The sequence below is a fragment of the Crinia signifera genome, chromosome 7, assembly GCF_055691185.1.
Source record: "Crinia signifera chromosome 7, ASM5569118v1, whole genome shotgun sequence".
NCBI lineage: Eukaryota > Metazoa > Chordata > Amphibia > Anura > Myobatrachidae > Crinia > Crinia signifera.
This window is the reverse complement of record NC_139223.1, coordinates 54,627,509-54,655,055: the sequence shown is the minus strand read 5'-3', so window position 1 is coordinate 54,655,055 and position 27,547 is coordinate 54,627,509. Positions and strand designations below refer to the sequence as shown.

General features: G+C 43.7%; 2 protein-coding genes across 7 annotated transcripts in view; one reads left to right on the top strand and one right to left on the bottom strand.

Annotated features, from left to right (window-relative positions):
- The window catches only part of TSR3 (TSR3 ribosome maturation factor), a 32,080-nt gene extending 28,359 nt beyond the window's left edge, over positions 1–3,721 (top strand). For all 6 annotated transcript variants that reach the window (XM_083153109.1, XM_083153110.1, XM_083153107.1 and 3 more), the window contains exons 6-8: positions 1,509–1,682; positions 1,773–1,836; positions 3,439–3,721. In XM_083153109.1, coding sequence (XP_083009235.1) covers positions 1,509–1,682; positions 1,773–1,836; positions 3,439–3,613 — 413 coding nt within the window. In that variant the 3' untranslated portion in view covers positions 3,614–3,721. The remainder of the gene's footprint in view (positions 1–1,508; positions 1,683–1,772; positions 1,837–3,438) is intronic.
- Positions 3,722–4,012: 291 nt separating this feature from the next.
- The window catches only part of BAIAP3 (BAI1 associated protein 3), a 317,991-nt gene continuing 294,456 nt past the window's right edge, over positions 4,013–27,547 (bottom strand). The window contains exons 31-34 of the mRNA XM_083153102.1: positions 26,492–26,612; positions 23,969–24,092; positions 10,671–10,876; positions 4,013–6,737 (exon numbers count right to left, since the gene is read on the bottom strand). Of these exons, the coding sequence (XP_083009228.1) occupies positions 6,637–6,737; positions 10,671–10,876; positions 23,969–24,092; positions 26,492–26,612 (552 nt within the window). The 3' untranslated portion in view covers positions 4,013–6,636. The remainder of the gene's footprint in view (positions 6,738–10,670; positions 10,877–23,968; positions 24,093–26,491; positions 26,613–27,547) is intronic.

The following is a 27,547-nucleotide window of genomic DNA, read 5'->3' as shown; positions in this document are numbered from 1 at the left end:
TATGCCTGTTGACAGATCAGTAAAACTGGCCAAACACTAGTGCGAATCAGGCCCTTTTCATCCAGTTCCGATGTATCAAGTTGAGAAATCGGATGAAGAGTCAAATTGCATGTGTTTTAACTCTGATTCTGATCCGTTGAGCGGTCCCGTGCACATCGGATCGGAGCTGGAGATTGCAAAGGCTGTACTATAGATTTATGGATCCGGCAGCCTTGGCTGGCATCTCATCCAATTCATTCTGTGCAAAAGGACTGCACACGGGGTTATTCTGGTTCATTCGCTCTGATGCAAATTCGCATCCTTGAGAGTGACCCAGATCCCGCCTTGTGAATGGTGGTACGCCGGCCCCACCATTCACAAGGCGTGTACGTTCGCACTGGCTGTGAATGGATGTTTTACATAAACATCCATTCGCATGGCACTGGGACCCTCCCACATCTATCGATGGTCGCCGACCATGGAAAGAAGTGGGAGGTACACGCTCTGAGCAACCTTACATATGCGTGTACGCTCGGGGGGGGGGGGGAGTGGGCGGGCAGCTTACATCTGGTGATTTCAGCTACTCGCCCCTCACATGTCCGTCACGGCCTCATTAGCATGAGATCGCCCAGCGTGAAATGCTGGGTGTTCCCATATGCTAATTGGCCAACCCGCCCCCCCCCCCCACAACTCCTCCCACAATGATGGGTGCGTGTACCCAGTGAACAGTTTGTTTGCCGTGGGTGCATCCCAGCACATGCGCAAACATCGGACCCATGCGAACGCACACGCCACTCTGAATGGACCTGAACAAGGTGCACGGTGTATCGTACGCGATCCTGACGCCCGGGAAGCTGTCAAGGGGGGTTGTGTGCGACTTCTCCCCTCAGAGAAGTCTCTTAAGTGTATGGGGGGCCTTAATGCTATTGTCCCCCCCCCCCCCTGCTGTAACTAAGCGACCCCTGTATACTCTGTAAGCTCTGCCTTGTGCCTCCCTTACACCTCAGCCATGTCCTAGTGAGTTCTGAGCACAGATCTGCAGCAATAACCAACCAGTCCAGATTGCCTTGCCGGCTGCATATGACTTGTGGGTTGTGCTTTGCCTGCTCCTGGCCTAGAGATATGGGACATTATACCTTTTGTTTACCCCCAGTGTAGGCAGTCATTTTGTTGACCTGTATGATATTCAATATAATAGACTGCTTTGTTATAAGAAATTGTTAATAAAAATAAAATGAGATCAGTGTTTCTCTTGTAGCAAATCATGACCAGTGGCTGATGTCACTAGATCCTAACCAATCGGCTACATGCGGAATCGGTTCACCTTGCAGATTGTCTGCCTCTGTTGTGTATCAGATGGGTGCGTTCTCAGTGACATTCACAGGTCCGACCCCCACAGTCATAGTCACATATTGAACATATGACATTTGATGCAGAAAGATTCGGTGGCCCCTGGGGAAAAACATTTTAAGGACCCAGCCCCCGAGAACCCCTCACTCTCTATACTCAGCTGTCTGGTTTCTATTCAGGATTTCCAGATCTGGCCACCATTCTACTGAGGAAGTTTAAATGGGGAAAAGTCTTTCTTGAACTAAATAAGGATCTGCTTGAGAGATACAGCAAGTGCCAGGATGTGGAGGAGGTGAAGAAGGTAGAAGCGGAGTTCCTGGCCGGGGCATACAATGCCGAGGAGGAAGAAATTGGTACGTTACCAGATATGTGTGTTAATATGCAAGTGCATCACGCAATATGGAAGTAAGATACTCTCATTTCTATGGCTTATTTCATTTTAGATCCATTCGATGTTGAATCTGGAAGAGAATTTTCCAATCTTAACAGAGTCATCAGTTCAAAAGGGTAAACACTTTATATTTAAAAGAGACAGAACCTCTATAAAAACCACAGTCCATACGGTGCTGTGCAAAGCGCACATTACAGTAACACCCTGCTCAGCGGTACTACAGCTCCTGACATAGGGTGTTATTCTGATTCACTCCTTCTGGCAAATTCCTTCTTAGATGGACAAAACCATGTGCACTGCAGGTGGGGTAGATGTTACTTGTGCAGAGATAGTTAGATTTGGGTGGGGTTTTACTTCAAAGTAAGATCTATATTGCAGTGCAAAAATAAAGCAGCCAGTATTTTCTCTGCACAGAAACAAAATAACTCACCCAAATCTAATTCTCTCTGCATATGTTACATCTGCCCCCCTGCAGTGCACATGGTTCTGCCCATCTAAGAAGGAATTTGCCAGAAGGATCAATAAGGCCAAAAGCTGGGTTGCCACGTCTGTATGTCCCTTAAGTGTACACAATGTAAAATAGAAAAAAAACAAAAAACATTTTTGCTATATTTTTTTAAGGCAATAACAAGTCTATGGAGTGCTTCAATTTGGAATTCCTATATGAATATTTTGCATGTGCACCCTGGCATGAAAGTTATGGCCTTTGCTGGTTTTCTTAATATACACACAAACACATCATTTAAATCCACCCTCTCATTAATACCCTTTTTCCAGTAGCCTAAATACCCCTGGTTTTTGCACGAGAGCACACAAAACCTGGGATTTTAGGCAGGTGGAAACACTCCCTGTAGAAATAACCCAGGTTGTGAGACCCGGCATTTCTACCCAGGTAGCGACCAGGGTTGAACACGGGTTCAACATGGGTCACTGTGTAGTGTAAACGGGTAACCGGGGTCGATGCAGACGCGGAATACATGTAAAGTAATTTGCGAGGCTCGCCACGCTTCGGGGTGGCGTGGATAGTGGGGGGGGGGGTGCGTAAAACCTATTTTTAGGACATACAATCATATCATTGTATAGCCAATGACATGGCATCGCACACCCTATAAAATCAGAGAAAAAAGACCATTGAAAAAATTACATTGAAAAATCACATTGCATCGCATGCCGCTATAATGGCCCATGCGATGCGATGCGATTTCCCTACGGTGCCGTACGTAGAAAATCTGGGCGCCGTTCTAGGAAACAAGTACCTTATCTCGCCCCAAGCTGGGTATTACACCAGAACTTTTATCGAGACAATTACCTTTATGCCCTAATCCCCTACAAACAAAGGAGCATCTATTCTACCACCAACTGAATTCAGTTTCCAATGCCCAATTCTTTAAAAAAAAAAAAAAAAAGTGCACCGTATTATTCCAACATCCCAATGAATACAATATATACAATATATTTATATTGTCTACTTGTTGCCAGTTCCAGCTAGTATTGATGTTTGTGAATATATTTTTATATATTTATGCTTTTTTTTAAATAATATTAATTTAACACCAGTGTGTATGTCATAACTCTCAGTGAAACCCAGCGCTGTTCACCTTCCTTTATGTTTGTTTTTTTACCTTGCGGACCGCTAGTGAAGTCATGTACATCGTATTTGCTGCCTTGGCATACTAATGAGAGTTTGCTCTGAGTTGTACTTGAATTACTTTTCACAGATTGACAAATCCTGACGAGGAGAGTGATGAGGAGGATGACAGCGAAGAGTCTGCAGATGAGGGTGAGGAAGAGCCACACTCTGGAGAAAAGAGTGATGATGATGATGAAGAGGACTCCGCAGCCGCTAGTAATTCTGTTATTTGGAAAGGAGTCAAAAAGAGACTCCGAGACTAAAACGCTGTAAACGCAAATATAACTGACGCTCTATGAAATGTACATTATTTATGCAATATTTTTGTAAAAGTAGCTGTTTATAAATAAAAACATCTTTAAATACTTTCAGTAATCACTGTGTAGATTTAACTGGTGTCAGTATAATCCCATAAGTGTGAAAGCAGAGGGCAGACCGTGTATGGGGGTCTATGTACTAAAACAGGCTGTGTTTGAAAAATGACAGCAGCTGGTGGGTACTTTATTGCCATCCACTTTATCTCTCTCCAAGTCTTAGTAAATAGACCCCACTAGACTAGATTGCTTAGAAAATGACCCCGCATCGCTCCCTGCATAGGGGCCATTACACATACATCATCCATTCATTCATTGGTTGCAAGACCCATATAATTCGTTCAGGCAGAGGTTTAAATCATTTCACATTTTATTCATTTCATGTAAAATACAAATATAAAACATTTTAATCCAACATGTAAAATGTTCCATACATCGTCATACTGACCCCAGGAACAATGTTCTAGACGTTTTCTACAGCTTACAGAAAGATACCTAGAGATAATTGTGGTCATGACATTTCATTAAGAGGGTAGGGTGAGATGAGTGCCGTGCACTAGATGTTCTAGCCCATGATGTAGAAACTGTGCGCAGATAAGTCACATTACAAGTGCGATTATAGTCTTTTCAAGGGTTTATTGTGCCACATAGCTGAAATGGACACTACATTAAAGGCTCAAGGTTCATAAAAGCATATCGGTATGAAATAATACCTTACATTTTCATTAAAAACACTATACAAACCACTTGTTTGTGTTCTAGCAGTCAGCGAACAAAGTACAAACGAGGAGTCTATTCAAGGGATATTCTGGTGCATGTCAAGATCCATATTAAACAGTTACAGTTGGTTCTGGGTTTGATGCCTGCAATCGTCTTAAATGTGTGTAGTTTGGGGAGGAGGGATATACTGTATACTCTGTTCAGAGATACGGATTGCAAGAGAGCAATGAGAGGTTCTTTATATTTGATTGACATTCATAATATCAATTTTAGGATGTCTATTAAACATTTTGAAATGGATAAAGTGTTGACTGCTGCAATCGCTGATTATGGAAAATCACTATTTGGCAATTTTCAGTAAAGTGTGACTTGGCAGGTTAAAGGGGTGCGGACACAGCGTTGAGGGGTGTGTGTGTTCAGACCATTTGTGGTGTGGGCTGAAGCGGCTACATGAGATCACAGGCAGCTACTGCATGACATCACACGCAGCCGCTGCAACCCAAAATATGGCAGCCCAGCAACTGGCTTTGCAGCTTGGCTGTATAGTGAAGTGTTTGCATATTAGCGATGCAATTGTGAGTTATTGCAATCGCATTGCTGGGAGGGAACCAGCATGAGGGGCAGCCTTACCCTGTCCTAGGCATCCATCATTATACTACCGCCGGGTGTTGTAGTTTTGTGGTTATTCGATAAAATATATTTTTATTATTATTCATTTAATAAAGGAAAAAATTTAATCCAAAAACTGATAGGGGAGGGTGGAGCGCATCTTGAAAAACTGGTTTCTGTTCTTCTTTTGCTTTGATTAAATTATAAACCAACCTGTTGCAATGGCTGCTGGGAAATCATTTTCCATCACTCTGATCACACGCAGCTCTGGCTTGTTGCTAGTTCCATGATTGGAACAACAATAGATTAACGGGTAAATATAGCCACACTTATGGACATGGCCCAAGATCCCGCTGTTTATCTCTCCAGGCTATCATGGAGAATAGCCCCTGTCAGTCGGGATCCTGACTGTCGGGCATTTGACTAGTTAGGATCCTGATGTCGGCCGTCATCCAAGACCCAGGTAATTATCTACTTGAGGGTCTCACTCTGTTGGGTATAGACAATGATCACTCTTTCCTCAGGGGCACTGGTGACTCTATCTGTGGCTACAATCATTGTTAGTTTGGGGGAAGGTCTTTAAGGCTCCTTCCCAAATATATCAATCTTGTTGAAAATACTGTATGTTGTGCTGTGTACTGTATAGTGGGATACGGTCATTGGGTCACCAGCATGATGGTCGACAAGCTTTAGGTTGACATGACTTAAGGTTGACATGGGTTAGGTCGACAGGGTCATTAGGTTTTCTGTTTTTTCTTTACTGTTTTTAGAGCCAAAATATGCCGACAGGTGGTATTTAATGCCCTACCATCCACTAGGGCAGGGCTGGGCAACACCGGCCCTCCAGATGTTAATGAACTACACATCCCAGGATGCTTTGCATTAGTTTTGCTATGTGGCCATGCTGAAACTGATGCAAGGCATGCTTGGATGTGTAGTTCATCAACATCTGGAGGGCCGGTGTTGCCCAGCCCTGCACTAGGGCGTGGTGGGAGAATAAAATAGTGTGCCGGGCGCAGCGAGCCATGCGAGGGGATGCGGTGCTACGTTTTGGTGTTTATGTTTACTGTTGATATTCTGGTTAAAAAAAAAAAGCATGTCCACGTTTTCAATGTCGACCTTACCCCTGTTGACCTAATGACCCTGTCGACCTAGTCATGTCGTCCTTCCTGCATGTCGACCATAATCCTGGTGACCTAATGATCCACACCCTGTATAGTAGAATTAATGGTCATTTGCTATACTATCCAGCAGGTGGCACCAAAACCCTATATAATATACTGCATCTTTGTATCTTCTACACATTGCTGGATTTCAATGCATCCCAGAATTTCCTTCAAATAGAGTTACAGTAAGAAATAAAATGTCAGTCGGTGGAACAGAAATGAATTCCTTGAAACACCGATCATTACAATATTCATTTAACACTTAATATTTAAAACTTTAGTTCTCAAAAAACGGACCAAAAACTTAACAATAGATAACAAATAAAAGTTATGTCAAAGTTAGTTAAGCGTATTCCATTCCTTCCCTTCCCACACAATACAGCAAGACTGTGCTGCCTCCCCTGGGAGACAAGAAGTTATGTATATATACAAGTATGTTGGGTTTCTTCTTTTTTTTTTCACAGTAAAAATAGTAATTTAGTCATCTTCCATATACTTCTCCAGTTCCCTAAGTTTCTTCACAAAATCTTGTGCTTCTTTGTCCATTCGCCCATCAAGCATCTTCAAGATGGACATCACTAAACGGGAGAAACACAAAGTCTGTTTAATAGAGGATGTAAGATTTCTTATTGGCTGTGTTGTAGTAATGCGATATAGTCATAAGAACGTAATGCTAAAAATAGATCAAAATTCCCCTCCGCCTATATTCACCTGGAGATTGACTGATTATCATGCCCAGTATACTAAATAATTCCTGATACCCAGCAGTGAAGGCACTGACACAGGGTCCAGCAGATTGATTAGCATGTTGGTCAGACTCATTAGCATGCTAGACTCGCTCCTATCTGGACCCTTTACCATGCAAAGAGGGGAAGGATATATCTTTCCCTGTTACATTCTTATTAGTATTTTCTTTATTAAAAATAAAGCATATACAGGGTCTTATGAGGGCAAATGCCAACCAAGCAAGTGTTTATTAATGATGGTGAACATCTACTTATACATGATCGTTTTTCCATTCAGTTTTTATGGATTTTAGACACATGGAATGTATTCAATGTTACCTGAAAATATCTATTCAAATCAGCCAATTGTTCTGCAGAAGCAGGGTCGTCTTATTTTAAGGTCAAATCTGCATCAGCTGAAAACGATCGAAACTACTGCATTTTGGACTAAAACACGTGGATCCCCGAGTAACTCACCAATCCACATATTTTCCAGCTGCGATGATTTTTTTCCCATTAGTTGAAAAATTCACACTTGGATTGAATAGGTTGAAAGTAAATCAGCGATAAGTGACAATTTCCCAAAAGTAAAAAAACATTGGCACGGATTGAATACCCCCCCCCCCCCCCCCCATTAGAGGTATATTTGCTAAAATTCTATTTTTAAAATCAACCAGAATAGAGACAATATCCCCACTAAAACGACTATAGTGTTTCTATTTCAAATAGCTAATTTACAAAGATTTTCTTTAAGTTCCAGTCTGCTGTCGATGGTGCATTAGTTTCTATTTGAAGTTCTAAATGTGTTTTTCACCCTCAATAGAACCAAAAATGGACTCAAAAGGGACTGAAATTTATACAAAAGCATTCCTATTGGCCAAAACAAGTCACATGCACTGGTATTACCTACAAAACCCTTCATTCCTGGGCTAATTTGCATATCCACAGTTTTATTTACCGCATTGCTGTTTATAAACTCGTGATTTATGTGGCCCCACATGCTTCTCTCCCATGGATTTTATATCATATTGAGGTTTCAGACAATATTACATGGGGGAAAAAAATCCAATCGAACTGCTTCTGAAGGTTCAATTGAAAATTGATTTTTAGTTCTATTGAGGTTCTATTTTCAAATTGATTGTGAGTAAATGAGCTTTTCTTATTGATATCTATGGGTGAGTAAATGAGGTTTTCCTATTGATATCTATGGGAAAGTATCAATGATCTAATTCAGCGGTTCTCAAACTGTGGGTCTTGACCCCAAAGTGGGTCCCGACCTTCTCAACATGGGGTCGGGACTCCATGTTGCTGACAATGTTGCTGACAATCAGGCTGATGACTTTTCTAATCTCATTCAGTGGGCAGTATTCAATGATAAAGTTCTCCGTGCATGGAGAGCGTTTTATTTCGCTCTCCATGCACTCTCCGTGTTCCGGAGGGCTCTCTGCCACTCCTGCTCCCTCTATTCAATGTGGCTGATGCTCTCCGCCACTCGCGGAGAGTCTTAACCCCTGCAGGGAGCAGGGAGCTTTCAGGGAGCCGGAAGCAGCCAGAGAGATTAAAGTCTCCCTGGCTGCTCCAGAGGACTGTGGAGGGGAGGGGGGCTCTCCAGGACCCAGGCTGCACCCCCCTATAGCCAGCGGGGGACCCAGTATTCACTGCACCCGTTTGTGCATAGTTACGTTCGGGTGCAGTGAATATATGAATATCTAATGAGCGGCTCCGGCGCCCCCTGCTGGCTGCACTGTGTTAAAAAAAAAAAAATATATATATATATATTTTTTAAATTAAATATATATTCATGTGCTATAAGCACATGAATAAAAATAACATGCCCCTTCACAGAAAAAAAAACCTGATTTTTTTACACCAAAATTTAAGAAAAAAACCTTTTAGTTTAAAAGTTCACATTCCAGCTCTCCATCAAAAGATGGAGAATTGCTACACGGAGAGACACGGAGAACATCACTTAGAAAGACGGAGAACATTTCACATTGAATAGGGTTGCTCGCTTTTGGAGAGCAAAATGCTACGTCCAAGGCGAACAAAGCACAAGTTCTCCACAAAACACGGAGAACTTTTCTCATTGAATACTGCCCAGTGAGTCAAGGAGTCTGAAACATCTGTTGAATTGTCTGTTATTTTAAACTCATCCCATTATTTTGTGCCTCCACAATGCTACCATGTATGTGCTGTCTGCTGACTACACGTGTGATGGGTTATGGTATATTAGACTCTTATCATGTTGTGCCTCCACAATGCTGCCATGCATGTGCTGTCTGCTAACTACACATGTGATGTGATGGGTTATGGTATATTAGACTCCTCCCATCATTTTGTGCCTCCACAATGCTGCCATGCATGTGCTGTCTGCTGACTACACATGTGACGTGATGGGTTATGGTATATTAGACTCCTCCCATCATTTTGTGCCTCCACAATGCTGCCAGGTATGTGCTGTCTGCTGACTACACATGTAATGTGCTGACCTTCTGCAGAAATTTGCTGGGGTCTTGTAATTATTTTTATTGCCTGATGGGGTCCCAGAGCAAAATAGTTTTAGGACCCCTGGTCTAATTGATGGTTTTTTTTTTTTTTGTGTGCAAAATTTAAGACAAATACAGGAGACCGCCAGTACAATAAAGGCAGTCTTAGAGGGCAGCCCAACATAAAAAAAAAAACAGTCACCATAAATGTAGTATAAATGAATAAATGTCTTGTTGCAATAAACAAGACAATAGTTAAAATCATCCTGCATTTATCAGTATAGTATCATTGACTATTTATTTTGTGCCTATTATGGGGCAGTAGGGGAAGTGGTCATCCTGAAGGACAGATGACAGCGTTGACTTAGAAGTCAGCCATTTGAACCAGGTGGCAGAAAATTGGGTAGGGGAAAGTAATGAGGACGGTGTAAGATCCTCCATTTTCATGTAAAGATCTACTCTCTGAAACCATTTTAATATGGGAGGTTGCACGGTGGATCACCAGAAACACGGAATCGTGGCTCTAGTGGCATTCATGAGGTGTTCCAGTAGAGACCTGTTATACTGGGAAAAGAGAACATCTATAAGGTAAAGGAGTCAGGGGTCTCAGGGAGTGGGTAGCCAATGAGTTGTCAAGTAATTCTATGGACCTGCTGCCAAAATCATACTAAACTTGGGCAATGCCACCTTATGTGGAGGGGGTTCACATGGCCTGCCCGCATGTCCATCACGTTGCCGGCATAGTAGGAAATCTCTGGTGTATACGATCAGGGCATCAGTACCATCTGGACTGTTTGAAGTTCTATTTGTGTGTGAAGTTGAATTTATGGTGATTTTATGTGAAAATATACTTGATTGTCAGATAAACGACTGAAAACCAAAATGGACTTTTAGTAAATATACCCTATGATGCCCACACACCTCTTTTGCAGATTCACAAGGAACCTGCAACACGATAAAGAAACAATATAAAAGTCTCTAGTGCAGTGGTTCTCAAACTCGGTCCTCAGGACCCCACGCAGTTCATGTTTTCCAGGTCACCTGACAGGTGCACTCATTACTGGCTGACAAATTTCAAAAAATCCACAGGTGAGCTCATTATTTTACGTGTTTCTGTGAGGAGACCTGCAAAACATGCACCGTGTGGGGTCCTGAGGATATATTTGCTAAGCGGAGTGTGTTTGATGCTGCTGTTTATTGGAGCTTCACCTCATCAGATATAAAAGTACAATAATATTAAACCAGATGTATTAACCATTTAATATTATTAATAAATAAATAACCACAAATGTGACATTACCATTGGCTTTAGGCCTGGTCAACTTCAACACTGTCGGCTGGACATTTTTCACCCCACCAGAGATATGTGGCCTGTTCAGCCCATAGATGATGTTCATAGGAAGCACTGCCTCACCGGCAAAGTCATTGGTGGACAGCCAGTCGTGATCCATGACTGTGAAGAGGATGCAGGCGGATTTTCTCCGGCATTGCTCTGATGACACCGAGCTGGGAGAGATGTTACAAAGAAGGTATTAAATATACGGTGCATACGGCAGAGATAGATTCATTAAGTGGTGTTGGGGGGGGGGGGGGGGGGGGGGGGGGGGGGGGGTAATGTGCGCTGGGATTGTCATTGCCATTGTGTTGTACATATGCTGAGGAAAACTTCATATAATTTCTTCTAAAGGGATTGTCCATCCAAAAAAAATATATCATATTTAAATAAAAAAAGGGGAAATTCATATATTTTTATATATAAAATAAAGTAAGATTTCACCATTGATGATGTTCACCTTGTGCTTCTTTTACATATACAAGCAATGTTATTAAGCTGAAAGCACTATACACACTTAGATTACTATATTCAGCCACATCCCATTTGGAATGTACATTGTTTTTCTTTTTGAGAGACCTTCATTTTTTTCTTGGCACTGCGTCCATGTTTCTGACACAAAGCCTGAGTATCAGTGGCATAACAATAGCCCTGCAGACCCTGCAGTGGTAGGGCGACGCTGCGTAAATGTGGGCACTGCCTGGCAGGAACTGCCTTTCAGCCTCTGCTTGCTGCCGAGTCTGTGGCCGGGACCCACAGATCTGCTTGTGTGTGGTCCCAGCAAAAATGAAAAATCACCCTCACAAAATGGCTGCCCCTTAAGGCCCCCATACACTAGCCGATTTTGGTCAGATTTCAGCCAGATCAGTCGGATCTGGCCGAAATCGGACCAAAATCGGCTAGTTTTGATGTCCCCTCAGATCCGATGCGCAGTCCCGTGCGCATCGGATCTGCGTCGGGTGGTCGGACCTGCTGCACGTCCGACCACCCGACTTGGGACCTAGTGGGGCGGCGCGGCGGTGGAGGGAGCAGGGGGGGCTGGGGACGCTGCGGGGGACACAGGCGGCATAGAGCCGGGCAGGGGGAGCCGGCGGGAGCTGTCAGTACTGAATAAAAAAAAAAAAGCGCATACAATGAATGGGCGGCCTGTGATTGGCTGAGCGCTCTCTCAGCCAGTCAGCAATTGGCTGAGAGAGCGCTCAGCCAATCACAGGCTGCCCATTCATTGTATAGGCTTTTTTTTTCTAGCACTGACAGCTCCCGGCTCTATGCCGCCTGTGTCCCCCGCAGCGTCCCTAGCCCCCCCTGCTCCCACCAGCAGCCCTGCTCTGTAGCCCCCTCCCCCCCCCCCCCCTGCTCCCCGGGTTTTTTACATGTGATAAATCGAGACGATTTATCACATGTAAAAAATGGCACATCAAGTGCCAATCTAATCAAGCTCCCCCGGGGAGCAGCCGGGGAAGCTCAGGGGGAAGTCGGGGGCGACTTGTCCTAAGGACAAGTCGCCCTAGTGTATGGGGGCCTTTACAGAAGACTTTTTTGAGGATGCTAGAGCAGGTGGCAGTGAACCATCCCTTGGGCCCTACAGGCAGAAACCTTGCAGTCTCTGCAGCAGCAGCTCAGATCACCTCAGGAAAAGGTTGACATGAGGTTTTTTATATTTTTTTCACTGACACATTCTTACTTCACGATCCAAGTGGACATAGAGTTAGATTGTAATAGTGTGCTGAGCTCAGCGAGCCGCGCAAGGGGACGCGGTGCACTTATATACAGTGTCCATGTCAGCAGATATTGGCATAAACACCAAAACAGTGAAAAACTCATGTGGCCCTTTTCATGTGTCGACCTTTTGTCAATGTCTACCTAGATCATGTCAACCTTTTTCACATGTCCACCTATTGCCTGTTGACCAATAGGGGTCGACCTTTTGACTGTTGACCTAATAATACACACACGGGGCCAGCAGTGTGCCGTGCTGGTGGTGGTGGGGAGGGGGCACTTCGCCATGTGCACAACGTCTATTCCCGCAGATAGAGGGGCTTGGGGCACAATTTGCAGACCATGCCCCCTGGTCGCTAGATCAAACCCCCACTTCATAAAGTTGGGAGGTAGGTATGTATATATATATAGAGAGAGAGAGAGAGAGAGAGAGAGAGAGAGAGAATAGAGCATTTCTCAAGGTGTTAAATATAGACAAAAGCTCCAGTTGATTTTCAACGTTTCGGTTTTATATGGAAAACCGTCATCAGGATTCCTGTTTTTCAAATAAAACCGAAACGTTGAAAATCAACTGGAGATTTTGTCTCTCTATATTTAAGACCTAGAGTGCCGCCTATCCGCTCTACTCTACTATGTTCTTTGGGAAGGCACCTGGCATATCTAAGATGGTTGGTTAAACCCTGAGTGCCAAGCACCTGCTATACTATATATATATATATATATATATATATATATATATATATATATATATATATATATATATATATATATATAGCAGAGTGAGAGCACGCACCCACGGAGACTTGATCAATAAAAAGCAGGAACTCAGGTAACGAGATCGTTACCTGAGTTCCTGCTTTTTATTGATCAAGTCTCCGTGGGTGCGTGCTCTCACTCTGCTATGTTACAGGCCACTCGTGGCCATTGGCACAGGCACCGGAGCCAGTTGCTACCTGACCAGGAGTGCCTTCCCCACGACTCTCTCTCTATATATATATATATATATATATATATATATATAAATAATCGGAATTATAGGCGGCACTCCAACAGGCTTTTTGTAGATATTAACACGCCATATCCTACGTCATTACGAGGCATTCACACATATAATTGATATTTGATGGTGCTCATTTGTGCAGAGACATCTCTAGCTTCCGTTTTATGTCATTGTACATAATTTGCCATCATTCCTTGTAGTGGATTTATAATAAGGGACAGTACTATACCATATGGTGTCTTTCCAGGAATCTCTCTCTACCTCCAGAAACTGGGTTACAGCGTATTTTTACAACCTGTGATCACATCCTGGCTTTATACATATATATATATATATATATATATATATATATATATATATATATATATATATATATATATATATATATATATAGCACAGCTTTATAATCTGTACCATTATGCAGTATAATTACTAAGGTCTTCATGTAAATGGCTGCCAATGTTTATTCTCAGAGAATAATAGATCACAGGTTTTCACCATTTCATTCTACAATACATCCTCTGGCTTCAGCATCTATGGGCCTGATTCAGAGTTGATCGCTGATCAGTGATCACACATATTGATCAGCCCGCCTCTATCGCAGAGTTGCGGAAGGGTCAGACTTACTGCCATTTGTGCAGACTGTATAAATAATATGAAGCGGCAGTCAGGGACACTGGCTTTTAAATGGCCTTCCTGCTCTTTTGTAGATGCCCAAAGCTTCTTTAAGATGCTCCGGCCACACAGCTTCTCCATAGCACGGTGGTCCTGCCCCCTCATTGTGACATGATTTCACATGTCCGGGAGTCTGGCACAGGACTTACCCTACTAAGACCTTGACTCCATCGCCCAACCTGATGTGTAACTTCTGTCCTTATTCCTATCAATTCTGTTTTCTAAAATACTCCAAACAGAAGCTCTAAACAAGTAGGACAGTCCTGTGTTTTTAATATTGTAGTTAACTTATACCTCTTTAATACTCGCAAGCTGGGTACAAAATACCTGCTGCGATCTGGCTTGCAAGCGCTTTCACACTGGCATAACGCCATGCGGGTGACATCATCTGGAGGCGGGGCCAGGGCGGCGCTGGGAGATGTCAGCATCTTCCAGCGGTGCCATTACACTGCAGTGAACGGGACCCTTGTCACGTTGACCCAGGATACCTGTTCGCACTGCGCCCTGACCCGCAAGCATTCCGGGTTCAACCCAGGTCAAGACCTCGGTAGAAATCCCAGAAAGCTGGACCCGGCATCATCTATCAGGACCCTTTCACACTGACCAATTTCTCGGGTCGATGCGCGTTCATGTGCGATAACCCTGGAAACATTTGTCAGTGCAATTCAGCTCAGTTCTTTGTATTACGAGCATGTTTTTTTTTTTTTGTTTTTTTTTAGTAAAACCTTTAAAAAAAAAAGGTTATAATTTAAACTCAAAAGATACACCACTGAATGCCATCTTATCGTAGTATAGGCAGGGCCGCCGAGAGGCAGGGGGGGCGGGTACATTTTACCTGGGCCCGGGCCTGCCAGGGGGGCCCGGGTCCCGACACACACACACACACAAAAAAAGGTTTTTTTTTTTTTTTTAAAGGGGGCGTGGCCACGGGTCAGCGATTAGGCCACGCCCCCGAATTTGCCTAAGCCCGGTCAGCGATGGCTCTCCTGCTCCAAGTTCCTAGGTTCAAAAGGTAATGCCGCCCGCAATGCATGGCTATGGACAGGGGGAACAGACAAAAAGTGTGTGTGTGTGTAACAGGCTGTGTATGTATGTATATATGTGTGTGTAACAGGCTATGTGTGTGTGTGTGTAACAGGCTTTGTATATATGTGTGTGTAACAGGCTGTGTGTGTGTGTGTGTGTGTGTGTGTAACAGGCTATGTATGTATGTATGTCTATATGTGTGTGTGTAACAGGCTATGTGTGTGTGTGTAACAGGCTTTGTATATATGTGTGTGTAACAGGCTGTGTGTGTGTGTGTGTGTGTGTGTGTGTGTAACAGGCTTTGTATGTATGTATATATGTGTGTAACAGGCTATGTATGTATATATGTGTGTAACAGGCTATGTATGTATATGTGTGTGTAACAGGCTATGTATGTATATGTGTGTGTGTGTGTGTGTGTGTGTAACAGGCTATGTATGTATATGTGTGTGTGTGTGACAGGCTATGTACTGTATGTGTGAAGGAACAGGCTATGTGTGTGTGTTACAGGCTATGGCCCTCATTCAGGTTGGTTCGCTCCCCCGCACGTTCACACAGGGGAGCGATGTTGTGCATGTGCAGCCACTTTGTGTGAGCGGGTGCGGCAAACCGATTATTTGCCGCCCCGATCGCATGCAGCAGTGTGGACGGAAGCGTGGGGTGGTGGATATGGGTTGCACCGATGGGAACTCCCATGACGTGGGTGCCGGGGGAGGGCAGCTGATGTCACCGGATGTCAGCTGCCCACCCTCTTCTGGTACAGGAGCGCCACAGATCTAAGACAGCAGAGACTGACAGATCTGCGAGCGCTTGAGAAATGATTTGATGGTCGGCGACCGCACTGCCCTGCACACAAGCTGCAAATCGATGATTACTGTATGTAAAACATCCGTTCGCATGCGTGAAATCTGAGGTATTTAGATAACCCGCAAAGCTGCAAATTTTGCAGCTTTGTGGTCAATCAGAATGACCTCCAATGTGTGTGAAGGGAACAGGCTACATGGGGCCCATTTATGACGGATCATATATGGAATGCGATCTGGGTGGGACCATACTGCCCAGGATCACATGAGATTAAAGAGGTTTAATGGACACAATCCCCCCTCTCCCTCCAGGTGCACATACCGCTGGCCATCACAATGCAGCTGCTCTTGGCGCCGGATCTGAAGCTTTGGGGGACACAGCAGATACCGGCAGCTCAGCTCGGCGATACTGCAAGTAGTGGCATCTGCTGCTTCTTGCCAGCAGGTTGAAAGAACTGTTGCCGCTTTCCCTGCTGCGTGTGTGAGCTTGGGATCCTTATACTCCAGAGGCGGCGCTTCAAATGGGGATGATCGTGCCAGCCACAGATCTTGGAGAGAGGAGCCGTGGGCTGGCCACCCCTGCTGTATGGCATAGGGTTCTGGGCAGCGCAGGGGGGCAGAGGGTCCCTGTGACGGATGGGCAGACAGCAGTGGGGTCCTTGCGGAGGATGGGAGCTATTACCTAGTTCCCATACTCCGCAGGGACCCTGCCGCTATCTGCCCATCCGTGGCCACGACCCCTTACTCGCCATGGGCGCAACCCATATCCACCACCCCACACTTCTGTCCACACTGCTGCATGCGAACGGGGCGGCAAATAATCGGTTTGAATTTTGTCTTATTCTGTGTAGCATAATGTGTAAGGGGCAAGTATAAGGGGTCTACTATTGTGTTGCATAAAGGGTATATGGTGTGGTACACACCCCTATATCCTTTAATGGCCACACCTCTTTTCTGTTGCTCGCTACTCCAGGGGGGCCCCGTGACGCTGTTGTACCGGGGCCCAGGATTTCTCTTGGCAGCCCTGCGTATAGGCACACTGGGCTGCTGCACACAGCCCCACAATTCTATGGGCCTTAAAGCAGTTGCTAGAGCATTTAGACTCCATTGCACATGCGTAGATCGCTGGGAACATTTTTATTGATTTCTGCAGTGCTGCTGCCTATATTGCTCGACTCCGAAGGGTAAGGATTTACAAAATGCACCGCGCACACTGTACCCATTATAAATCTGAGTGGTACTTCATATATATACTCGTAGCTGCTCAGTACACATAAATCTCCACCACCACCACACTATTTGGCACAAACAGCAGCTCATCTTAAGAAGCAGAGAATGAGAAAAACAGAATAATTACAAAACAAAATACACTCATTAGAATAAATTAACCACAAACCCAGAGACTAAAACCCTTACCTTTCTCTGTAATTAACATAAATTATCTCAACATCACATTCTATTAGTGCTACAGTACAATGCATTTATAGAAGTACTACATAAAAGGTAATTACTAAGAATAAATGAAGACTTCTGAGCATCAGAGCACCCTTCATATTCAACCTCACAAACAGACTTCTACATAATTCTAAACTGACAGCGCCTGTCTCTACAAAGTGAGCTGTATTCATTTAAAGATAGGACCACATATACAATGTGATACGACAAGGACCGCATTGTAATATGCGATTCTATTGGCGGGATGTATGTCCATGCAGATGCAGGGACAGGGGCTCTGAAAGGAGCCCTACTTTGCAATCTGCTTTGCCGGGTGCTGGGGGTCTGTGCATGCATGGTAAGAGCAGACCCCCGGCTGATGGCACTACCCATAGGCTACAATGAGATACTGCCTTCTCGGAATGGTGGTAGCTCTGGGACCTGATATTGGTACATTGGGCAGCATAGAATCATGTATATTGAATTAATAATAATTTGAGAGAGCAACAGTATGGATAATATTATTAATATATTTTAATCAAACATAAACATAAAAATAAACTGCATACAATCTGTATATACATATAGTATTCAGAAATCAATAAATGCGATAATTAGTAATCACCTAAGTTCACTATGATGCTCTTTTGTAATATATAATAATAATAATAATAATAATAATAGTAAATATAACTCTAACAGTCATATGATGTCTATATCACCATGAGGTGTAGTTGTGGTAGGCGCTATGCTCTACCACTTGGTAAGGTACATGATGTAGGCAGAATAAAAGTTCAGTATGAGGCCAAATTGTGATAATGAGCATCTGTGTCCAGCTGTCAGCCTGTGCTAGGAAAGGCACCAGGGGGGTAATTCAGACGACCATGCTGAACGCCATCATGCCGAGCGCAACCCCCCCCCCCGAATCCCGCTTTACCATGAGGGGTGTGGGTACATGTACTGGGCATATGAGGGTTGTGGGTACTTGTTCTGGGCATATGAGGGGGGTGGGGACATGTGCCGGGCATATGTGAGGTGTAGGGACATATTCTGGGCATATGAGGGGTGTGGGTACTTGTGCTGGGCATATGAGGGGGTGGGGACATGTGCAGGGCATATGAGGGGGGTGGGGACATGTGCAGGGCATATGAGGGTGATAGGGACATATGCTGGGCATATGAGGGGTGTGGGGACATGTACTGGGCATATGAGGGGTGTGGGTACTTGTGCTGGGCATATGAAGGGGGTGGGTACTTGTGCTGGGCATATGAGGGGGGTGGGGACATGTGCAGGGCATATGAGGGTGATAGGGACATATGCTGGCCATATGAGGGGTGTGGGGACATGTGCTGTGCCTATGAGGGTGGTGGTGATATGTGCTGTGCTATGCCTCCCGACGGGCAGATTCACAAAGTTGGGAGGTATGAGGATCCTAATGAAATACAAAAAGTCACTGTCTCTGCACCAGCACTTTTTGTTCAGCAGCCCATATCCTAAAGAGATGGCCATAGTGGCCATGAAACGTTAATAGTTTACAGTGTACATTTTTGATTTCCTTTACTATTATGGCACCTCCATTATCTGCCACTTACCCCAAAATTGTACATTTACCTCTATCTGCACATTTCTAGTATTCCAGTGTCTTATACAGTAGTTGGCAATATTTATTGGCACAGGCAGAGGATGGTTGTGTGGGTTTGGGATTATGTCGGGGGGCCCCAGAAATATGTGTACAGGGCCCGAAAATTTCTGTTGCCGGCCCTGTCGGGCGCGGGGCCTAATTTGGACCAGTACGAACTGGTCAGAATTGGCCCTAGAGTTACCAGCTTGGAGTGAGCCTCCGTTTGGCAGTGTGATGCTGCAAAACGGCCAGGCGTAGCGCCAGATTCACCACCACAAGGGTGCGGAAGGAGCCAGTACCAGTCTCAAATAGCTCAGTCATCAGCTGGGACAGAGGGCACAGCTCCCAAAGGAGGTACTGATTGTTAGTGAATACCTGTGGAAGTTCTCTCTCTTGACATGTTTGTTCGAACAGCGGTTTCTTCACAAGATGATATATGATATCCCCCATAGAATCTTATGGAGGAAGTGGCTGCGAGCAGGGCAGAGGGATCACAGCAGGTATCAGATGTTGCTGCTACGGTTTCTATAGCTTACATTCCAGAGATACTTAATATTTGGGCTAACCCCCAAAAACTGGTGTTTTATTTTTAGTCTCAAATATTCAACAGCAAATGGGATAGCATTCCTCAACCCTGCCATTTCCAAAGAAGATAATATATTTTTAAATTAAAACACAGATACCACAATGTCATTGATAATGCAAATACAGGTTGAGAATCCCTTATCCGAAATGCTCTGGACCACGAGCATTTTGGATAAGGGACTTTTTTGGTTTTTGGATTTTTTTTCCATACTTGGTGGTGGTGCCTCAATGGTCCCCCACCATCCACGGTGTCCATGGGGGCCTTCCGGATCCTCTTCAGCGGCATCTCCAGTCCCAGGGGTGCATTGCGCGAGTGCGTGGTCGCGCGGGTGACATCACTGGTGCGACTGCGCACTCGTGCAATGCACCCCCGGGCCCGGAGATGCCGTTGAAGAGGATCCCGGATGCAGCCGTGACATCAGGGGACGAGGTAAGTATGAAAAAAAAGGGGTGGGGAAAAAATAGAAATAAATATTCTGAAAAGCCACGGTTTTTGGAATATTTCTGTTTGTGGAATACACGGATAAGGGAGTCCCAACCTGTAAAATGATCATCCCAGCTATTCTTCAGGGTTCACAAAAGAAATGCAGCTAGGCTTAAAACAATATCCAATTTGGTGTAGAACAATGCTGAACTCAAATTTCACCCAACAGCTTTCCTAAGTACAGATTGACATTCTCCCTATACTAGTTATTTTGGATCAATTGGATATTATACCGGTTGGACAATTATATATTTTATTATCTTTATTTATAAAGCATCAGCATATTATGGAGCGCTTTACAGAGAATGATGAATCACTGGCATCAGTCTGTGTACTAGTGGAGCTTACAGTGTAACTTCACAAGCACACACCAGGGACTATTTGTAAGCGGCCTCGGTAATCTACCAGCATATTTTCTGCACTACGTAAAAAAAAAAAAACAATGCAAACAGAGGGTGAATATATAAATAGTGTCCTGGTTGGGATTGAGCTCGAAGATGCAAAAAACACACTGTACAATGTAACCTTAAGCTTGACATCAATCTGACCATAAGAGATATACAACTACAGTATTTGTTTATGCATGATAAAGAACACTGTATATCTTACACATAAGAGCATTGGCTTAGCTATATTGTGTGCAAGGGATGCCATTACTATGGGACCCAGAGGCTTAGAGGGGCCTGCATTCAGGGTACAAAGTTGCGTACCAATTTCTCAGATTTCACTAATGAATATGAAATGAAGGCACTATATTGTTTAGTATAATATGAACAGGGGCACTATAACGGGGCATAATTTCAACCACAGGGTACTATTAGGTGGCACAATATGAACAGCGGGCACTACAATGTGGCATTATATGAAATGGGGATAGCATGTTATAATGTGAATTGGGGATACTGTGTGGCTGAACTGGCAGCCCTATTTGTGACATCATGTAAATTAGGTCACTGTTATGGGGCATAATATTAGCTAGGTCACTATTATGGTGTATACTATTAGCTAGGTCACTACTATGGGGCATAATATTAGCTATGTCACTACTATGGGGCATAATATTAGCTAGGTCACTACTACGGGGCATAATATTTGTTAGTCATTCTATGGGGCATAATATTAGCTAGGTCACTACTATGGGGCATAATATTAGGTCATTATTATGGGGCATAATATTAGCTAGATCACTACTACGGGCATAATATTACTTAGGTCACTATTATGGGGCATAATAATTGTTAGGTCATTATTATGGGGCATAATATTAGCTAGGTCACTACTATGGGGCATAATATTAGCTAGGTCACTACTATGGGTATAATATTAGCTAGGTCACTACTATGGGCATAATATTAGCTAGGTCACTACTATGGGTATAATATTAGCTAGGTCACTACTATGGGGCATAATATTAGCTAGGTCACTACTATGGGTATAATATTAGCTAGGTCACTACTATGGGGCATAATATTAGCTAGGTCACTACTATGGGTCATAATATTAGGTAGGTCACTACTATGGGGCATAATATTAGGTAGGTCATTATTATGGGGAATAATATTAGCTAGGTCACTACTATGGGGCATAATATTAGCTAGGTCACTGCTATGGGGCATAATATTTGCTAGGTCACTACTATGGGGCATAATATTAGCTAGGTCACTAATATGGGGCATAATATTAGGTCATTATTATAGGGCATAATATTTGCTAGGTCACTACTATGGGGCATAATATTAGCTAGGTCACTACTATGGGGCATAATATTAGCTAGGTCACTACTATGGGTCATAATATTAGCTAGGTCACTACTATGGGGCATAATATTAGGTAGGTCACTACTATGGGGCATAATATTAGCTAGGTCACTACTATGGGTCATAATATTAGCTAGGTCACTGCTATGGGGCATACTATTAGGTAGGTCATTATTATGGGTAATAATATTCGTTAGGTGTCTACTATGGGGCATAATATTAGCTAGGTCACTACTATGGGCATAATATTAGCTAGGTCACTACTATGGGTCATAATATTAGTTAGGTCACTACTATGGGCATAATATTAGCTAGGTCACTACTATGGGCATAACATTAGCTAGGTTACTACTATGGGTCCTAATATTAGTTAGGTCACTATTATGATTTCAATTAATAATTGCTGCAGAAGTCTTGCAAAAATCATTAGGACAGGGCAACTTCAATATTTTCCTTCTGTATAGAAGCCAGCTTTAAAAAAATAAAAATAAATGGTTGCATTAGAACAAATCACTGACAGCACAGGGACAGCTCGCTCCTATGTGGCCCCTAAAAATGGTTAAAAATGAAAATTGCTGGTCCGCGTGCTTCACTGTTGGCACCATTGTAATGCAAGGGTTAGGGCAGTAATGGGCGCAGGGGAGGGCATTGCTTCCTACCTTGCTTGTGGGAAGCAGGCCCCTTTGACTTGATTCGCCATCTTCACACTGATATTTGGGAAGATAATCTATTCTTTCAACGTGCGGGCGCCATCTTCCCAAAATATCACTGTGAAGATGGCACTGGGCTTAGGTATAGATATGTGGAGGGGGAAAGGGTGGGCAGGGGATCTGGACCACTCCAGCAGCCTTAGTTTATAGTAAAATGTGTCTAAGTCAGAACGTCTATGGATCTGGAAGTATTTTTGTTGCATTTGCGCAGTTGACATTGCATTTACATCCATTTCTACACAATTTGAGATACATTCACTTGCATATTAAATCTACTACTCTTTGCTTTCTACTGTATTCCCTACATTGCATCTGAAATCCACAAATACTCGTATTAGCATAAGCTAGTAAATAAGACGGCCGAGGATGTTCACATATGCCGGCATTTGGTGCCCATCTCAGAATCAGCCCCAGCGATGGTAATATGTACTGTTCAGCCTTTGCCCGTCATTCCTCTGCAGGTTTGCTAAAAGGTAAAGTGTCAGAAAATATTCCCTCCCATCCATCACAACCAGAAAGTAACATACTCCGCAGCCTGCGCCCAGCCACTAAGGGATTGCTGATACAGACCAGTAGCCTCAAATAGCAAAGCCTATCTTGTGAGCTACGTCTCTTCAAAGCCGCAGTGCCATCACTGACGGTGCCACATGCTTCAATCCAGCAATCTGTACAGCACATTCCATTACCCCGGAGACTGTGAACTGGTCACTCAGATCTAAAAAGGATTTAGACTTGTGTTGCATAGCCCTCCCTTTCCTCATCTCAAAGTGAAGCAAGATAAGGGAGCTTATACAGTAATACCATATATGTCAAAGGCCAAGAGAAGCCAAAGTTTGCTAAACACAGTGATACTATAACATTGGAAAAATTACTTGGGACCAGATGCACTAAGCTTCAAAAAGTGATAAAATGGAGAGTGATAAACAGCCAGCCAATCAGCTCCTACCTGCCATGTCACAGACTGTGTTTGAAAAATGTCAGGCAGCAGCCGATTGGTTTATTGTTTATCAATCTCCATTTTATCACTTTTGAAGCTTAATGCATCTGGCCCTTAATCTGATTCTTTGCCATCTTTACTTATTGGTGTTTTTTCTCATTTTGTATTTGTCATACCGATAGTTACTACTTTATTTGCTGTCTTTGTTCACCTTTCTGTTCTACAAATGGTCCATGTTGAGCTAACAATCTCCTCCCCTAGCAGGTGTATACATATACACTCATTATACAAGGACAGGTTACTGGTGGGCCATGAAATCTTCCATAAACACAGATGGCAGTAATATATGTATAGTCAACAAAATAATAACAATACATTTTTGACAAGAAGGTCTTTTGATAGACAATTTATGAAATATCTAAAATTATACAAAGAAAGATAATTAAAGGAGAACTTTATACATCACACATTAAACAGGCACAACAGAATCTTCACTTGTTACCCTTATACTCACAAATAAAACAGCTCATCATACACCGGGTGCAAAGTTTTGGCTTTGACTTGTGTCCGCTGTCCTCTCACCATTGGGAAAATATGATGGGGACATAGCTCAATGATGACAAAGGGGTCACTCAGACCTGGCAAACAATGTAAGATTTTTATTTGCATATTGCACATGTAATATAGAGAAACATGTTATAGGTATCCTAGCACACGTACACACAGGTATATGCAGTGGCATAACAATTTTTTGCGCCCCCCCCCCCCGCCGGAAATTTTGGCCGCCCCCTCTTAAAATAAACCCCGCCTCCTGCCTCCAACCCCGCTACTTACCGCCGGGACCCGCAGATCTACTTGTCTCTTATCTGCGGTCCTGGGCGGCTCTCCTCCTGGCAGGCTTAATGAAAATGACCCATAAAAAATGGCCACCCCCTAACAGCAGACCATTTTTGAGGATGCTAGAGGAGGCCGACGACTCCTCTAGCATCCTCAAAAAGTGTCTGCTGTAAGGGGACAGCCATTTTTTGAGGGTCATTTTCATTAACAAGCCTGCCAGGAGGAGACCCGCACAGGACCGCAGACAAGAGATTAGTCGATCTGCGGGTCCCGGCGGCAGTGGCGGCGAACAGAGGGGCCCCAGCAGCAGGTTGGCGCATGATAGCCCCGCAGACCCCCGGCACCCACACTTAATCAGCGCCTCCCCGCGACCGCGGGGTCTGCGGGCCTATTGTTCTACCACTGGGTATATGGCTTCTTGCTACTGTTCTGGTGATGACTTATACAACCTGTGTAACTCATACAATGATTTCTAACATAGGGGCAGATGTATCAATCCTGGTAAAATGATAAAGCAGTGATAAAGTGGGAGGTGATAATGCACCAGCCAATCAGCTGTGTTTGAAAAATGAGTTAGGAATTGATTGGTTAGTGTGTTATGACTTTCCACTTTATCACTGATTTATCACTGCACCACGCTTAATACATCTGCCCCGCAGTAACATTTTTATTTGTTAACTGTTTATACATACATACATACATACATACATACATACATACATACATACATACATACATAATACACACATATGATATTTAACCTATATACAGTATTATACCTGATTAGAATGAATAGGTTATTATTGCAGCAGACATAGAGCTTTGAGGAGTGTTTTCCAAGAGACAGTGGTGGACAATTCCATCAGATATTGTGGATACTCCCCAACAGTGACGGGGGTACAGCGATGCAGGCACCCCCCTGTCGCCACCGCCACCTCTCCTCACGGTCTCTGCAGAGTTCCCGCTGCCTGTGCTATGATGACAGGTGCCCAGACTGGCGCATGCGCAGTACAAACCTCTGTACTGCGCATGGGGCCAGCTTCTATGGGCTGCTTCGGCAACAGCCCATAGAATCATGGTCCCGGCGCCTGTATAATACAAATTACAGGCACCGGGACCGTAATAATTTTGGGGCGTGGCCTAATCGCGGGTGACCATACCTTCCACAATAAGGCCACTCCCCTAATTTTACCGGGGACCGGCATACCTCTCGGCAGCCCTGGCCTTGGTGACTGGCAGGTCGGGCTTCCAATAGGAAGTCACTGCCAGTCACAGTGAAGCCAGTGCAGTCTCACAGACTGCATCTGGCTTCACTACAGTGGCGGATTTTACCTGGGGGGGCTGCAGCGCATAGGTAAAAACCGCCACTGCTCCCCCTAAAAACTTTGCTGTGAATATTAGAATACACTTGGGGGTAAATTTACTATCATTCATGTTAATTTGAGTTAACATTCTCAGACGTCAAATGCATCTCAGTAAACTACAAAAACACAGCTGAAATACGAATGAAAATCAAGGTAGAACACACATTTACTAATGAATAGACCATAGGACAAACTCGACAGGACTTTCCATAGGCACCAGGACAACACAGCAATTTACCAAGATTCGTTTCTGATAACACTGCTGCGATTTTGTGTCAAAACGCCCCTTTCAAATAGAAGGGCTTTTGGGTAACATGTTTGGAAAAGCATGCAGTGTGGGGACCCCCCTCCTAAATATAACCAGCCCCAGGCTCGGATCTGGTGCTGGTTCTAAAAATACAGGGGGGGAATTGCGAAGAGTTCCAAGCATGGGGCTCTTGGACCGGTCCTGGTTCCAAAAGTACGGGGGGGGGGGAGGATGCGTGGGTCCCCCATATTTTTTAAATAAACATAATAATAGTTACAACTCTATACATTAACTGGATATCCTGGAAGAATATTACAAACAGTTCCAATACTACAAAACAAGATTGTACTGGGGAAATTGACATGCGTTGCTGAGAAAACTATTGGTGAACTGAATGCAGGTATCAACCCGCTGTCTGGCCACTTACAAAGGTTTAGTTTTTACAAGATTTGGATTATGCTAAATAATTAATATTCAGCTATCCAAATCTGTATCCTGATTTCTGCACATTACAAAGTGATTATTTTCAAGTATTAAAATTGGGATAATAATACATCTATGTAATGAATTAATGTGTAATGTTTCTCACCATTTGCGTCAAGTGCAATAAGATCTGCAGCGTGCAGCACTTCCACATATAGCTTCTGCTCTGAGGTCTCATAATAGCACTTTACGCTTATTCGTCCATATTTACTATGCTCAGCGGATCTCTGGAAAACACAGAACAACGCAACAGTGACACATGAGCACACTGGGAATCAGCGGCGGTTCCAGAGGAGGGGCTGCAGCACAGTCCATAATTCAAATAGCAGAGCAACACCAACTGTCAGTGAGTCCGTTTAAAATGGCAGTTAGTGTATCTCCCCTATTTGAATTTCGAACTGTGCTATAGCCCCTCCTCTGGACCCTCCCCTGCTGGGAATTCTTTTCCCCTTACATTTCACAACACAAGTGACAAGACGCAGGCTATAATGTTCTCAAAAATAATAGACAATTCTATTACGTATTAATTACAACAAATGTTGCCATTGGCGCTACTAGTGACGTGTTATTAAATTAGCTTTAAAAATCTATATATTCATAGTAACAAATTCTGTGACCTGCATATATAAAGACAGTGGGGAATTATTTAGTTATCGATATTGCAAATTGCATCTTAAAAACGAAAAAAAAAAAAAACAACATAAAACATTAGGCTCTCCCACAGGACCTATAGATGCTTCCCATACTAAGATATAGGGGTAGATGTATGAAGCAGTGATAAGGGAGGAGAAGTGAGCCAGAGGAGAAGTGGCCTATGGCAACCAATCAGCTGCTCTGTATAATTTTATATTATGCAAATGATAGATGTTACTTCAATGCTGATTGGTTGCCATGGGCCACTTCTCCTTTCGCTCAATTATCCTCCCTTATCACTGCTTCATTCATCTACCAGACACTATGTACACTATAGAACTTATTACTGTATTCTATATTTGACACCAAAATCTCCTGCTCTTCCCCACATCTCTCTCCACTTGTATCCTGTGCAGGGCTTAAAGTGGTCCTGGAGAGTTGGTAGAACCCCCCCCCCCCCCCCCCCCCCCCAAAATTAGGCAGAGCCTAGACCACTGCCAGGGAATTTGTGCCCTACCTTCCATCTATC